Source organism: Schistocerca gregaria, chromosome 3, assembly GCF_023897955.1.
Source record: "Schistocerca gregaria isolate iqSchGreg1 chromosome 3, iqSchGreg1.2, whole genome shotgun sequence".
Lineage (NCBI taxonomy): Eukaryota > Metazoa > Arthropoda > Insecta > Orthoptera > Acrididae > Schistocerca > Schistocerca gregaria.
The window spans coordinates 307,499,037-307,515,273 of record NC_064922.1 but is presented as its reverse complement, the minus strand read 5'-3'; the positions used below and the strand labels follow the sequence as shown (position 1 = coordinate 307,515,273).

General features: G+C 44.5%; 1 protein-coding gene across 2 annotated transcripts in view; it reads left to right on the top strand.

Annotated features, from left to right (window-relative positions):
• Positions 1-6,899: 6,899 nt before the first annotated feature.
• Positions 6,900-16,237, top strand: part of LOC126354115 (tyrosine decarboxylase-like) — a 193,229-nt gene continuing 183,891 nt past the window's right edge. The window contains exon 1 of one of the 2 annotated variants that reach the window (XM_050003508.1): positions 6,900-7,137. In XM_050003508.1, the coding sequence (XP_049859465.1) occupies positions 7,092-7,137 (46 nt within the window). In that variant the 5' untranslated portion in view covers positions 6,900-7,091. The remainder of the gene's footprint in view (positions 7,138-16,237) is intronic. The other variant, XM_050003509.1, reaches the window with a different exon arrangement.

Here is a 16,237-nt window from a genome sequence, read left to right as displayed (position 1 = left end):
GCTGTCGCCGCCAAACGGCCCGACAACCAGGGGTGATGGTCTGAGGTATCGTTTCATTTCACAGCAGAACACTTTTAGTTGTCATCCGCGGCACCCTTGGAACACAGCCGTACGTCAACCATGTTATTCGCCCTGTTTTGTTGCCCTTCATGTCAAGCCAACCTGGGCTTACATGTCAGCAAAACAATGCCCTTTTGCGAACGGCGAGAGTTTATGCTACTTGTCTTCTTGCTTGCCAAGCCCTACCTTACACACCAAGGTCGCCGGATCTCTCCACAATTAAGAACGGTTGGAGCATTGTGGGCAATGGTCTCCAACCGTCGCAGGATATGACTGGTTTGATGCGGCCCACCACGAATTCCTCTCGTGTACCATCCTCTTCATCTCACAGCCGTGCTCGCAACCTAGTTCCTCAATTATTTATTGGTTACCGTGCGACTGCTACGGTCGCAGGTTCGAATCCTGCCTCGGGTATGGATGTGTGTGATGTCCTTAGGTTAGTTAGGTTTAAGTAGTTCTAAGTTCTAGGGGACTGATAACCACAGCAGTTGAGTCCCATAGTGCTCAGAGCCATTTGAACCATTTATTGGTTGTAGCCCAATCTCAGTCTTCCTCTAGAGTTTTCGCCCTCTACAGATCCCTCCAATATCATGTAAGTCATTCCCTGATGTCTTAAGAGATGTCCTATCATCCTGCCACTTCCCCTTGTCTATGTTTTCCACATATTCCTTTTCTCTCCGATTCTGCGCCAAACCTCCTCATTCCTTACCTTTCCGGTCACCTAATTTTCAACATTCGTCTGTGGCTCCGTATCTCAAATTCTGCGATTCTTCTTTGTCCGTTTCTTGGCCCCCTGCTGTCCACTCTAGATAGTCTGACATGCCAAAAACCTCCAGAGTCTAGCCTGCGCATTATGCAGACGACACAGCGAGACGCCGTCTGCAAGAGTCATGCGATAACCTTGGTATTGGGCGACCACAAGGTGACTCAAGATGAATGCGGCTAAAAGCCAAGCTCTAGTCATTACCAGGAATAAACTTCCTGCAGATTTGGTACCCCTTCGTATCATCGGAGGCCTGATCTCATGGTCACGAACCGAGAAATACCTCGGTGTGGCCCTAGATCGGCACGTGACCTGGGGATATGACGACCGCGAGGTAAGAGGGAAAGCATTGGGTCGTCTACGATCGCTTTACCGAATGTTAAACCCAACAGTGTTGCTGTCCATCCAGTGTGGATTAACGCTATATCTGGCAAGTATTAGACCCGTTATAGAGTACGCTTCTGTGGTATGGGGCAATGCAACCAACATCCATATTGAAAAACTATAGAAAGTGCAGAACAAAGCTCTCCGCCTTGATCTGCACCTACACAGATGCTTCCCCACTAGGAGAGCTTCACGTGCATGTTGATGTTCCACTGTTGAAGGACTGCAACAAACAGATAAGAGGTGCACCGGTCTGAAAACCCATTAATCGCTAATCTGGGCATCCAGATACATTGGCGTCCGACCATAAGGTCCCTCGATCCTACTGCGTGAAAAAGCGCCCAATATGAGAAATAATGCAACAAAACGAGAATGACACCTTGAGCAGACACATCAAAAAGAGAAGAATTAGAAAAACCAAACGAAAAGAGCAGTTAAGTAGGCAAGCCACTTCAGGTGCGAGAATTACAAAAGAAACGAGATCCAGAGATCTCCCAAAATTAAAGTGAGTGAGGCAGCCCCCACCTCCGCCTGCACACCAACATTGATTTTGTTGGGATACGGGCTCATATCCGTATTCTTAACACTTACACGAGTTTCATTTTCTCGAGGGGAATTACGACTCGCCGGGGGAGCACTGGAATTGCCAGACTTTCCCACGCCATTTGCAGATGTCTTACCCCAGCACCTTCTAGATACACGAGACTTATTTTTCGCCCCACCTCGTCTAAATGCAGCGCAACAACGCTAACGTGCTACATGCTTTTCCGGACACCTACAGCATTTCGGTTTGTCAATCTGTGGTATGGGACATTCACCACTTGCGTGACTTCCGGCACATTTAACGCAGTTGGCTGGGCGTCGTGCAAAATCTGCCCAAGGGGTCGAGATCATGGCAGTTACAGCACTGTACCCTCCTGCGCTTCCCTCTCAGTTTCTCTACTTCTCCTTTGATATTTACGACGAACTCTACTTGGAATATTTTACTGTTCACGAAGTTGTACTGAAGCACCACGCAGAACACAGGCTCTTCTTTGTCGGTCTTAGGAAACATCATTTTACTGATGCAACGTGCATCGACCCTCGATAACTGTTTTCTTCAGGTAAGTGATCTGGTTTCATATTGAAGGGGAGCTTCCGAAACACATGCCTTAATCAGTTTCATTGTCTCTGTGGCGTACGTAAAACTACGAGGGTTTGAACTTTAATAGTGAATGGTCGTAGGTTGTGTTCCAAAAATGAACAGTATGGAGACAGAAGTGACGCCACTTTCTGCAGGACCTGACCATCATTTTGCACGACAATGCTTAAGCACGTAAAGTGCAAGCTGTTACTGATTTATTTGACTGATGGGGCTGCTAAGTGCTAAACCACCTACGGCACTCCCCTGACTTAAGCCGCGGTGAGTTCAACTCGATTTCTAAACTGAAGGAAACACTTCACGGCATTCGCTTCAGAACTGCTACAAATTCGTCGGGCAATAGACCGTGCCTCTCGGCCTGTCAACACAACTGGCACTGCGAAGAGTATCCTACGACATCCACATCGCTGGCAACAGGTTATACACAATGCTGGTGACTACTTCGAAGGTCAGTGAAACTTTGAAACACGTATCTATTTTGTACGAGCTGTAAATAAATAGTTGCCACTATTAAAGTTCCAGCCCTCGTATGTAGTTCTTCGTCCCTGGCCGTTTTCATCATTGCTTCGTAATCAACTTTGGAGTGCGTTGTAACTTTGTACAAGTCGCGTTAGGTAAGGCGAACGGTACAATTATTCTGCACCACCGATTAGATTTTAAGTTGAAGAGGTTAACTTTCTAGTTAATAACTACCGGTGGTGGAGATGGTAATCTTTTTCCTCGCTCGATTGGCAGGGTACGTCCGTGGCAGTACATACATACATTAATACTTGTTGCATATATCGTGAATACGACATTTCGTCATGATGTAGAACATGTCACTTTAACGTAAGTTTTCTTTGCACAATTTTTTTTCTTGTTTTAAAGCTTCATTGGCATTGTCGTTCAGGCTACAGTAACGGTTGTGTTTCCACTTGTTGCGATAGTAGTAACTGTCCTCCCTAACATAACCACCTTCATCAGGCATTTCCCGCGTAAGTTGTGATCTAGTGCCTTTAGAGGACGCTTCACTAGTAGTTTCTGCTCGCGGCCTCACTGCAGCGGAACTTTTGGTGAGTTTGGAAACCTCGCTCACGTCGGTAAGGCGCTTCCGTGAATTTGTTTCGGTTTCCATATCTACGCCGCATGGCCTTGTAGCGGGAGTGAGTCCCATCACAATGATCAGGTTTGTTTCCAAGATCTGCGAGTTGATAGCGCTCGCGTTTGAAGTGGTCGGAGATGGTGTGTTTGTGCTGCTATGACCAACAGTTGGCGGAGCAACCTCAGCATCAGACAGGCGCAAGAGAGTGCGAGACCGTTGTCCCGTCTGCAGCACCATCTTGCCGTCTGCCGGCCCACAAGGTCCACTGTTCTGGCGACTTCCTATGAAGGCATTGTCATCAATACAGGCCGCTTCTGAACTACTTTACGTGCATGCGAGCCGTAAGACGCGTCCGCGGTTGGAGCAGCTGCGGAATGGCAGCACTGCATGGAAAGTCGTTGGATACATCACTGGTGCTACCGTCGATTCTTGCAGGAGTTGTTGCAGTGCCTGACGCTGCCAATCGAGGGGAAGCATACTCTGGATATCCCTCAGGCACATCAAAGGTACTTACGTCACCGCTTTATGCGTGCATGGCCGCAGCCACATCTGAAGGGTGCGTGGATGCGTGCGGAGCTTGTGCTCCGACCGTGTAGCGTACCACCTTCCTTGACGACACACTCACTCCTGACTGACAGCATCTCCACGGCCAACGATGCTTGGCTGCGAACGGCGGACGGAGCGCCTAGCGGAGACAGGGGATATTAGTCGGGCGTGCACCCGCAGCAGCTGAGGTCTACAGCGCACCTGACGATGGCGCCGAAATATTCTGCCCATTGGACATTATGAACCGCCAGTACAGTTTTTGATCGACTTGGGCTCTGATGACAGACCGACCACACTGGTCATGGAACAGGAGTGCGGACTAAGATTAGAGAAAAGTGAGCTGTTTGCTTGACCTGTGAATCGCACAGGCTAAACTTAGTTGTCAATTACCTTAACAGTGTCCAGCAAGTTCGTAACACTGTTGTAACAATATGAAAAGCTACAAGATTCTTTATAGAAAGTATACTGGATAGGAAAACAATACGTAACATTCCAGAGTTCTGTGAAACTAGGTTTTATACAAATATACATCAAACAGGTTATTCAAAGAAAACTTCTTGGCAATATAGGATAGTCTCAGTCACCTTGCAAATAGCACTGAAAGTAATCAAGACACTAGATCATGTGCCAGCTAACTAGATAGTGCAACATCATCAGTTACACCTATTGCTTGCGTACACATTATGTGCAGGTATCTTTTATACTTAGAACCAATGGTGAATAAATTCCTGCTACGAATCTCTACTCAGTCTACAGATATGTTAGCACTGATCCGCTAGACAATTTTTTTAAAGAAAAAAGCAGGGGGAAAGCAATAAAGAGTTCACAAACATTTTCGAGGCAGTAATAAAAGAGTGCAAGGAACTTGACGTAGATATAAAGATCCCAACACAGGTTACAAGGCAGAACCGCAGATACAATGACTGTCCGTTTCTTACCGCCCGAAGGCTATACAAAGTGTATCAAAGTGGCAATTTACAATGAATTCGTGGATTCCATAATCACGACACTTATCATACGATTTTTTTAAAAGATGAAGACATACCAGTCAAAGGTGAAATTCTTTAGCCACACTTAATGAAAAAGGAGAAGAAAGAAGACTCCATGAGAGACAGAAAAAGTTAGCAAAAATTTTATCAACCAACAATTTGGAAGCAGAAGCCATGTTATGGCGTAATGTCTGGACAAATAAGGAGCGTCTGGAAAAAACAAAGTTCCATGATATACTTGTAGAAACATTGTTTTATCCAGCAGTAAGGAGATTGCTTATATTCTACCCCTTCATCACACTGCATAGAATGGAAACGTAGCTGAGAAGTAGTCCTATTACTGGCAAAGATAATCTGTTAGGCTTGCGCCTTCTTAGTGTCCCCTAGAAAAGAGAGGAAAAGCCCTGACTGCAGGCACAAGTGTTTGACCAGTTCGCCGAGAAAAGAAATTTACAGTTTGTTTTTTAGATATAAGTAATGAAAAATCCATAATTTACTTTACAGTTTGCTTTTTATATCAGTAACAGTGTACAATCTTATGGGGTGTAGGTTTTTAGTTTCTTTTCTGTTTTAAAATATAAGGACCTTGCCCATGCATTTGTGTTGAAAAACACTCACTCGTTTTAGTAAAATAATTAAAATAACGTGTTATACGTTTTTTTATAGATTATGAGTACTGTGGCCTAGTGGTTTAGTCAGGAGAAAGTTATTAACACCATCAGAACTGGAACATTGTTATGTCTACTTACAAGTCGCCATTCGTCTTTCACAATATTAAAAATAGGGGGTAACCCCAGGTATAGCCTCCCCGCCCCCCTCTATAACTACCATATGGATGCCCTCTGAATACAAAGGTCATTTGCCGCTTGTCCAGCACTTTTGTGAAGTTACTCTGTATTTTATTGTCTTCAGGACTGTGAATCAACAAACGAAAATAGGCCTGAAAAGGAAAAGCTATGTGACTCGTATCATCGAAAAGAAGAGCGCAAGAAAGGAAGAAAAATGAAAAACAACCAAAGGCTGTGAAGACGTTCTTACGTCTCGTTCTACAAGTAATGGAAAATTTTATGAAGATGGTGTTTCTTCAAACTGACGAATTGTGAGCTTAGGTGACGACCTATCTAAAGGCAGGTCGTACAACCGTTTCTGCGAGTGCTGAATAAACGCTGGTGCGAGTCAGAGCTTATTTTTCTTACTTGTACTCAAACTTTGTTCTTTGTTCTTAAAAAATTACGAATGTTATATAAAAAACGGCATTTTATTAGTGTAATTACTTATCATCACAATAAGCGGTCAAGTTTGAGTTCGAGGAAGTAAAAGTAATACGATCTTTAAACGATGACGGTACAGTAGAGTCTCGATTATCTGGTTCACAACAATTCCGTCCTACGTACTAAAAGATCAAAAAAGGCGGCTTTCTGAATATATTGCAAGCTGCCGTCTGGCTCGATTACCCTAAGTACCGAGTGTGAGTATCTGTTGCACTACTAAAATTGTCTTAACGAGCTCCCAGCCAAGGAAAGGCAACAATAATCTGATGACGGGCTGAGAACGGCGGCATATGTGCGCGACCGTGTGTGTGTGTGTGTGTGTGTGTGAGAGAGAGAGAGAGAGAGAGAGAGAGAGAGAGAGAGAGGAGGGGGGGCAAAGGGAGGGAGCAGCCAAATGACATGTTGCTTATATGGAAAAATGCTCTATAAACGGTCCTGTTGACTTTCGATTAAGAGGCAACCAAGTTTTATCTCAAGCTGATTTATTAATTTATACACCGAATGTTTCAAATGCCTGAATTTGATAAATGACGGTACCTACCTAGATTTATACGTTCTTGTATTATTCACACGATAACGGATTTCTCTTTTTGAGACAGAGATGAGCGGGATCGCTTTGCGCAGAGAAAATTTGTGATTGTTTTACAGGGCGCAGCAAAAACCTGAGACCATTCAGAGATGTTGCGCTAAAAGGAGCGTAAAAATAAATTCGTCGATGAAGTTGTCAACTGTTTTGTCCATCAGTGCCGTTCGATGAGTCGCCTTCACTAACTTTTTGTCTTCAAAATTTCTAGCTACTTAGCTAATGTAATGTTAAAGTGAATTTAAGTCTAACGCTCACAGAAAGCAGTTCAAAATGAGGAAAAGTACCATTAATGATGCAGCAACTTACAGAAGCGGAGGTAAGCGAAATCTCGTGAAACACAAATAAAAATAACTGTAATAATTTTGTCGTCGTTAGATCGTTAATGCAACAGACTAAATCAAACACATTTTATTATAATTACCACTACGCCTAAGTATATGCAGTACAAAGTGCAGTAAGTCACCCAGTAACATTACAGCATTATGTTGTAATTATGGCACCGCCACCTTGATAAATTCGTACAACTCATAGGTTTAGTAGCTAACTAGCCAGTCATATAACGTATGTTGAAATAACGTTCAGGAAAAACAAACGCAATTAATGGAAGCTAATCGAACACCGTAATTTCTAATATGTTGAATAACAACTAATGACTCAGTCAATCTATGGTATTATAATAATAGACATTTTCTGTAGAGTTTACTTCTGGTAACTTCTTGTTCATATAGGTGTTGCTAAATCAGCTTTTGTAGAGTTAACTCTGGCTTCTTTTTAATACCATTTATCTGGCAGATGAGTAATTCAGCTGAGGTCGGGAAGTATGGCTTCATTCACAATCATTTGACTTTTCCGGTTTTCTATTCCTAGACTGTAGAAAAGTATTAAAATACATGATGGTTAAAGGAAAAATATTTGCACTGAACTAAGGTTTCAAAGCACACTTTAATATCCCATGAAAATGTTTATTACATGGAATTAAAAAGAACAACAATGGAAACTAATGCTGTATTGGCGTATGTTCCGAGCTGATCAGAAAACACATACACAATACCAGAAACTTAACTATGAAATATAATTAGCTGATAGTGTTACTCGGAACACAATTACATCTTAGTTGACGTCAGCACAGTATCGGGTTTACACAATTACGAAGGAAACGGTTCTATGCCAAGCATACTTTGATTTATGTACGATGAATCAGAAGTCGTGTACTTCATTCTAGTAAGCAGTGTGCTAGCAACTAAGCTGAGGAGAGGAATATAGAAGTTCTATTCAGTACAGTAGCCTGCTACGGTATCAACCTCACGACAATGCATGGATGATTTGGATGAAACAACACTAAATGTTTAAAATTATAACTGGATAGCGATGCATATTATCCATTTTGTACTTCAATCGTGCCGGTTATTGTTTCCCTATCAAAGATATATAACTCAAATATGTCATATATTCATAGTTAATTGTATATATAACTGTAAGTATAGCAAATTCCAAATGAAGAAAATTAATGTGAATTCCTTCTTGACTGTTACACAATATAATTATTCCTAAAATAAGACTGCGCGTAATAGATCTTATTTCGTTTCAGATATTTTCTGACCTTTTTAGTTTTGGAAAGTTGGTAACAATTTTCCCAAAATTCTTGAATTACGATTGTCGAAAACTCTTCCATCATTGTTGTTTTTGCCTTAAATAATTTTTAAAACAGGCACGAAATTGTCCACATCACCAAAGAAGAAATTATATTTCATATAAAAAGGCAATGGGAAACCTTGAATTCAGTATTTCGCAACAGTTCATTTGAGTGGTACCTACCGTGTGTTCTGTAGCTACCGAGAGGCACTGCGCTGAAGTCACTTTTCCCGACACTTTCAGAGATACGCCACATCAAAGATCTCTCCAAAACATGGTATTTTTAGTACGGTTAGTTGCGTTCAAGTGTGGTCACAGATGAAGACGGCGCATTAATACAGTACCGATTTTCACATCTCCCACAATTTACTGCACCATACCGCACTAAAAATGACGTATTTAAGAGTGATCTGCATATTTTTGTAATACGCAAGTACAAATACCAAAATCACGAAATATGACATGTTAATTGCGTCCCTTAATATTTCAGCAAATAAGTTTTCTTTTTGATATATTAACAGGCTTTCATTGCTAACAGTAGCTGTGTTTACATGACGTTTTTTAAGTCTATAGTGTTTCACATGGTCTAAAACTTCTACTACTGAATAGAAACAGTGCATGAACAAGAATGAGCTTAAGTAGCTGATTGGACAGTCGGCTTTCGGCCGTGGTCGCTTTCGGACCGGCTTCGCGAGCCGTACAGCGCACCCCGCGACCGCTAAGGTCGCAGGTTCGCTTCCTGCCTCAGGCATGGATGTGTGTGATGTCCTTAGGTTGGTTAGGTTTAAGTAGTTCTAACTCTAGGGGACTGATGACGTCAGCTGTTAAGACCCATAGTGCTCAGAGCCATTTGAACGTTTTTTTTTTTTTTTTTTTTTTTTTTTTTTTTTTTTTTTTTTTTTTTTGACAGCGCACCGCAGTTGTTTAGTTCCGCGTCGCCCTATTTTGTGTTGCGTAACGTCTGCTACTTCTGTACCTCATGGCGCACTGTTACCGCCGAACGACACTTAAAGTAACATTCCAAGCCGAACTTTCACGACCATGCGCTTATGAAATTGAACAACTCATTCGCGAAGAGGTACGTCTGAACCCCCAGGAAGTGGTAGGTATTCGATTCTCCATCACTGGCAGTATCGTCTATATTAAAATGACGACGGAGGAAGCATGTGCTGAGGTAGTTCGACGACACGCACACGGACTCAAGTTCAAGCATTCTGACGGGCATATTGGAGAGGTAACGGTAGATCACGCTTGTTTCAGTCTTTGTACAATACGGGTCTTTGAGCTCCCTTTCAAAGTGCCACAAGACGCGGTCGTCGAAGCTTTCCTACCCTACGGCAACGTTGGGGGGCACATCGCGGAAAAATGGCAGACATTCACGACATACCACGTGTTGAATGGTGTCCGCCAATCCAAAGGGCCATGTTCAGTCAGACTGTCTCCGCCGAAGTTTGCTCCAGGTCTCGACCAGTGACTCAGCTCCCGAAGCGACAGTCACTTCTTTACCAGACAGCTACGCCACAGCCGTACGCAGCCCCAATGCGTCACTTCAGGAAGAGCCTGTTCTGCCCCCGGCGCTCCCCACAGCAAATGACGGTGCTGCCACGGCCTCACCGGCACCATCTCCTCCGACGGTTACGAGACCACCACCTCTCCAGAGCTCGATGACCAGCCCGCCGCTGCAATGGACATCGATGCGAGTGCAGTGCCTACCTCTGCATTTCTTCAGACGGGTGCGACCTCGGACATTGAACGTCCACATTCTGATACAGAACAGCACCTCCGAAAGCAGCTGTCCCCCCGAAAACGGAAGAAGAGAAGTCAAACGCCATCCGTCGACACACTTCTTTATGTGGCATCACAGGCAGTGGAGTGGATACAAGACAGTGATCTCCCTTCAAGCGCTCTGACGACAGGAGTTGCTGCTCCTGATGTCCCATCTAAGGAACAATTCCACCCGATAACGATGAATCTCACAGAGGGAAAGTCCCTGGCCCCGCTACAGCAGTGTCACCACAACTCATCCTCAATGAGTGTGACAGTCGCTTGCCACCTGTTACAGTTTCCTGAGTTGAAGCAGTCGACGATGGAGCAGGTAAAGATGGTGGCCTCCCCATCAGGCACTGCCCCTTGGAGGTGCCTGACCCACCTTCCACCCAGTGATTGCGGCTACTGTGGCTGTGCTGTATGTTACATGCCAGCCAGACATCTCTGCCGGAACATCTGTGCCAATGGTGTGAGCACACCCACAACACTACCGCATAGCGACAATGAATCTGGCCACCATTCAGGCTTCCCACAAACTGACAATGTTCAAAGTGCTGCTGATGTCGACATTGCCCTTCTCCAAGAAGTGTTTGTCGCTGATTTCTTTGCCACCACTAGCTACACAGCACACATCTCCCATGCTTCTGACAACGGTAGTGGTGTCGCCATCCTGCTCCAATCTGGACTCCCTGCTGAAGATGTAGTGTACCTTCCTAATGCTAGAGGTATGGCTCTCATGCTGGTCGGCGTCCGCATCCTCAATGTATATGCACTCCAGTCGATGTCGTGACCGACACACCTTCTTTGCTAATGAGGTTACGCCGCTTTTCGAGGGTCCTCTGGATGAAATGGTCCTTGGTGGCGATTTCAACTCCACGCAAGGGCCTGGTGATCAACTTCCACATCATTTCCCATGTGCGGCCCTCTCTGTCATCATCGACAAACTTCAGGTTGTTGACACATGGACAAAAGTTCATGGCAGCCGTGCAGGTTTCACCTGCTATACGATACATTCGTCCAGTCTCCTCGATCGTATATACCTCACACATGCACTTGCTGCCAACACTCAACATGCCAAAGTACGGCCTCTGGCTTTCTGTGACCACGATACCTACATCTGCGATGTCGTCCTCGCCTGCTAACAGGTGTAGCACAGCCGTGACCTGTGGAAGTTAAATGTTTCCCACCTGACTGTCCCCGATTGCGGGCGAATCGTTGAGGACGTGTGGGCCTTCTGTCATCATCATCGCACCGCATATGCATCCACCTTATCCAGCTCTACCAACTCTGTTGGGATAAGGGAAAGACTTCAGAGCTTGGCAAGCGAGTGCAATGGACTTTTATTACGCAGTGCTTTGTGACTGCACTTCTATGGCAGTCTCTCCTGTCCCTCACATGATAGTGCATCGTGCTAAAGCACAGCTCACATCACTCATGCAACGATGCTTGGAAGAGGCCCTTGTCAGATCCTGCACCTGTGACCATATGCCTCATGAAACGCCATTGATGTACCACCTTCTCAGCCGGCCGCGGTGGTCTCGCGGTTCTAGGCGCTCAGTCCGGAACCGCGCGACTGCTACGGTCGCAGGTTCGAATCCTGCCTCGGGCATGGATGTGTGTGATGTCCTTAGGTTAGTTAGGTTTAATTAGTTCTAAGTTCTAGGCGACTGATGACCACAGATGTTAAGTCGCATAGTGCTCAGAGCCATTTGAACCACCTTATCACAGAATGCTGACATCGTCGTTGAACTCCCATCCATGACCTCACCGATGCGGAAGGATGACGATACGATACACATGCTTTCTACTCTTATTTCTGCCGGCTGTGCGCTGCCGTCCCACATCCCTGGACCCTAATAGAGGAGGTAGTAACACTGACTGTCAACACCATTTCAGAGGATGTGGCTCAAGAACTTCAGGGACAAGTGACCTCCGATGAAGTCCTAGATGCTATCATGGTGGGAGCTGCAAACAAGTCCGCTGGATGTGACGGCCTCCCCCTGGAATTTTACAGGTGTTTTAGCTATATTTTGATACCTACTTGGACGTCCATCTGTCGCGAACTGATGTCATCCACAACAGTGATCCCAGCCACCTTCCTTGATGGGGTCATCATCCTGGTCCCTAAGCTACATGGGTGGTCACAGATCTCTGCTCAACAGTGACATGAAAATTTCTTCGCATTTGTTGGCCTCAAGACTCAAGAAGGCAGCAAGACACGTCACCTCCCTTGATCAGACTTCGCTGGGCGGTGACAACAACATCCATATGGCCCTTTGCCATTACAGGGACATGATTACACTCTCGCAGTCACAACATTTACCTGGCGCATTGGAATCACTTGACTTCACTCAGGTATTCAACTGTGTCGACCATACCTTTCTGAAATCCGTTCTCCAACACATGGGTTTTCCAGCTAGTATAGTAACAATGGTAAGGCGGCTCTTGAACGGCATAATTTCAAGAAGACTCTGTAATGGTCATCTCACCGCACCTCTAGCGATTGAGTGCTCTTGTCGACAGGGTTGCCCACTTTCCATGATACTGTATGCTTTGGCATTAGAGCACTTACTCCAGGGGCTTCACCAACACCTGGTGGGCCTTTCATTGCATGGGCACCGCTACTGTTGTATAGCCTATGCTGATGATCTAGATCTCTACCTCTGCAATGAAGACAATGTTCGTGCGTCTCTGACTTGGGTGGTGACATGTGGGGAGGCATCAGGCAGTTCTCCTAACATTTCAAAGTCGAAGGTTCTGCTCATTGGTGAGGGTCTACCTGACCGATATGTCACTCCTCTAAGTGTGGCCAACAGTGTCTGTTGTTTGGCCATTGATTTTATGAGTGATATCCACCATTCGGCGGTAACCACCAGTAGACATCTCCTCCAAACGATCAGGGCTGGCCTTGTGGACCACCGGCTTAGATCCCTCGACATTGTACAGCATGCACAATACCTGAATGTTTACCATGCCTCACACATCTCCCCCACGTGGCACCAGTGTTCCCGGTCCCTATTACCCTCGCATGTCATATGTTGATGGCGATGGGATCCTTTGTCTGTACTGGGGTGTTATTTAAAGTTCGATATTATTCCCTTGCCCTCCTGCGGGAGCATGGTAGAGTGGGCTTATTCCATGTGCCAGATAGAGTTACGGCGCTGTTTGTTAGCTCCCAACTGAAAGTCTGGTGTCACTCCCCAACGAGACAGAGCGGACTGCTTTTGAATTAATATGCACAAGTCTCCAAGTCAGTCCCAGTCTTGTTATCAGACATTCCACACCCCTCCATGTCTCAGCCACTGTTCAGAACACTAAGTGGAAAACCCCAGCCAGCGACTGTGAAAGCCAAAATTGTGACATCTTAAAGCTCTAACAGGGCTTCGGAAGTAGCTAACTAGATAGGAAAACTGGGGCAGATTTCGACATCATTACTCAGTGGCAATGCTGACCATCTCAGATTACTATGGCGTCCAGTTTGGGAGAGCTTCCATTAGAGAAACACTAGGCAACTGGCTCACATGTATACCACCCAAACCAGACCCTCTTTCTCTGACTGTGCTCAGAAATATCCAGGTGTGTGTAGTATGCTGAGGAAATGACACGTGATAACTATGAGAAGAAGACCACTTGCAGTGCAAGATCAAGCATCCAGGCACGATTACGAGACTTTACTGCCATTAGGTGCAGACCTCTTCCTGAGTCAAAGTCTACATGCAGTCAATTTGACACCTTTGCTCCATTGAACACTTGTTGTGTGAATATCTTTTCCAGACGGCCACCTCCCCGGTGAGCTGTGGTTCCGAGCCTAGGCTACCTAGCTGCCTGGCTACACCATTGCTGTCTGCTGACCTGTGCAAATACACATTTTTGCTATCCAATGCCCAAAGTGAGAGCAGACCATAGTCTTCAGCTGTGCTGGAAGCCACTGATCAGTACTACCTTATCTAGTATAGAATTGAAAGAGAATAATGGGGGATTATCAGCTCCAATATTTTGAGAAATTCAGACACTGAATCAGTTTTAGTACAGATGAAGTGTATGCTTTACTGAAGTAAATGAGTGTTGGTTGGTTGGTTGATTTTGGGGAAGGGGACCAAACAGTGAGGTCATCGGTCCCATCGCATTAGCCAAGTATGGGGGAAGGAGTCAGTTGTGCCCTTTCAGAGGAACCATCCTGGCATTTGCCTGGAGTGATTTAGGGATATCACAGAAAACGTAAATCAGGATGGCCGGACGTGGGTTTGAACCGTCATCCTCCCAAATTCGAGTCAAGTGTGCTAACCAATGCGCCACCTCATTTGGCGAAGCAAATGAGTATGTGAGTAACAACATGGGTGGGATGATATTAATTTAGTTGTAGTAGAATCTAACCCATTTGGTGAAAACGTGTTGTTTAGAGGCCATGAAACGTGGACCAGATACACTGGGAATTTACATGTGTCAATGATTTGTGTATGTGCAGAGTGTAACTGTACACAGCAATTTCGTTATGCAAAGGTTGCAGAGGAAGCTACTGATGATATTAATTACGTTGTAAATGTTGTAGACAATGAAGTGGTACAAACACATGTGTTTCTTAAGGGTGCAACATCTCCTCAGAAAGGGTAGAGAGGAAGAGAAGGAAGAGGAAACGTGCTTACAAGTCTGATTATTGGGCTAACAGAGATGGATCCTGTCATGATTTTGTACCTGAGAACCAAGAGAGTAATATAGTTGTTGATACTTGCAGTGTAATAGGATATTGTGGGTAAGAGAAAACATCAGGCGGTAATTGTTCTTTTGCAGCACACCATTGAACTTGCAAAGACATTGTTTCAGCTGAGGGAGACTGCTACCAATGACGCACCATATTGAAGTTTTCCTGCCATGGGTGATGAACCAACTAAACTGAAAATAAAAGTATTAAGATTCTGTTCATACAATAAAGTGCTGCAGGGTACAGGGAAGTTGTTTTTGGTGAGTAAAGGTAAAAGGACACATAACATTGCCAGAAAGAGTCAGTCATTAATTGGTATTGAAATACAAGGAATATGTGGAACTTCCAGACCAGCAAGTTGTGTTTGGCACTACCAAATGTAGTTTTTGTATGAGTGTAGTTTTAAGGATTTGTTTTCTGAGAAAACGTAGGGGAAACCTCTCTTGCAAAAACAAAGTTCTGGATGATGTACCAAAGCAGAAAGTTAAGAAACCATCTGAAAACTTGGAGGAAAGCCAAGTAAGAGAAACTAATGTGTTGAATCATTAGTGTGGAATGACTAGTTAACAAGAGAGAATTTCATAATATGTTACAAAGAGACAATTTTTTAATGTTATTTTTCCAGTTTTTGTGAGATGATTCAAATTACCATTTACATTATTGAACAGTCAATTAACCATGTGGCACACACTGAATTAGAGAAAGGAAAATTATAGAATAATGTACTTTTTATGTCTGCCTGTGAAACATGTGTTAAGATTATTTTGTCCAGAAATGTAAACAAGTCACAATCCATATACTTAATCTTTTGAAGGGGGCAGAATTTTTGCAGCACATTCCGCTATGAGTGATAAACTGTCCCTGCATCAATCAGGAGAATGACATCATAGATTGGAGAAGCACCTATATGTTCGGGATGCAAAAACACCCATACAGGAAACTGATGAGATAGAAGATGCGAGCTCTAAAAACCAGAGTCGTGACATCATACAGCTCCAGCAGGGCTGCTGAAGGAGTGACTAGATGGGAAAACCAGAGTAAACGAAGTCATCATTATCAAACAGCAACTCCCAGTTGCTCCAGCCTGCTGTGGTTCCCATGGTTGGAGTGTTGCCACTGGAGAAACCTTAGTCACTTGGCTCACATTTTTACCACCCAAATCAGGCCATCTTTCTCAGACTGTGCACATTAATGTCCAGGTGTGTGTTATATTCTGAGTGATGCAGTTAGTACCAGCCAGTAACTACAAGAAGAAGAGCACTTGCAGTTAAGATGAAGCAGCAGGCTTTCAGCCCCTGGCTTTACCACCATTAGCTCC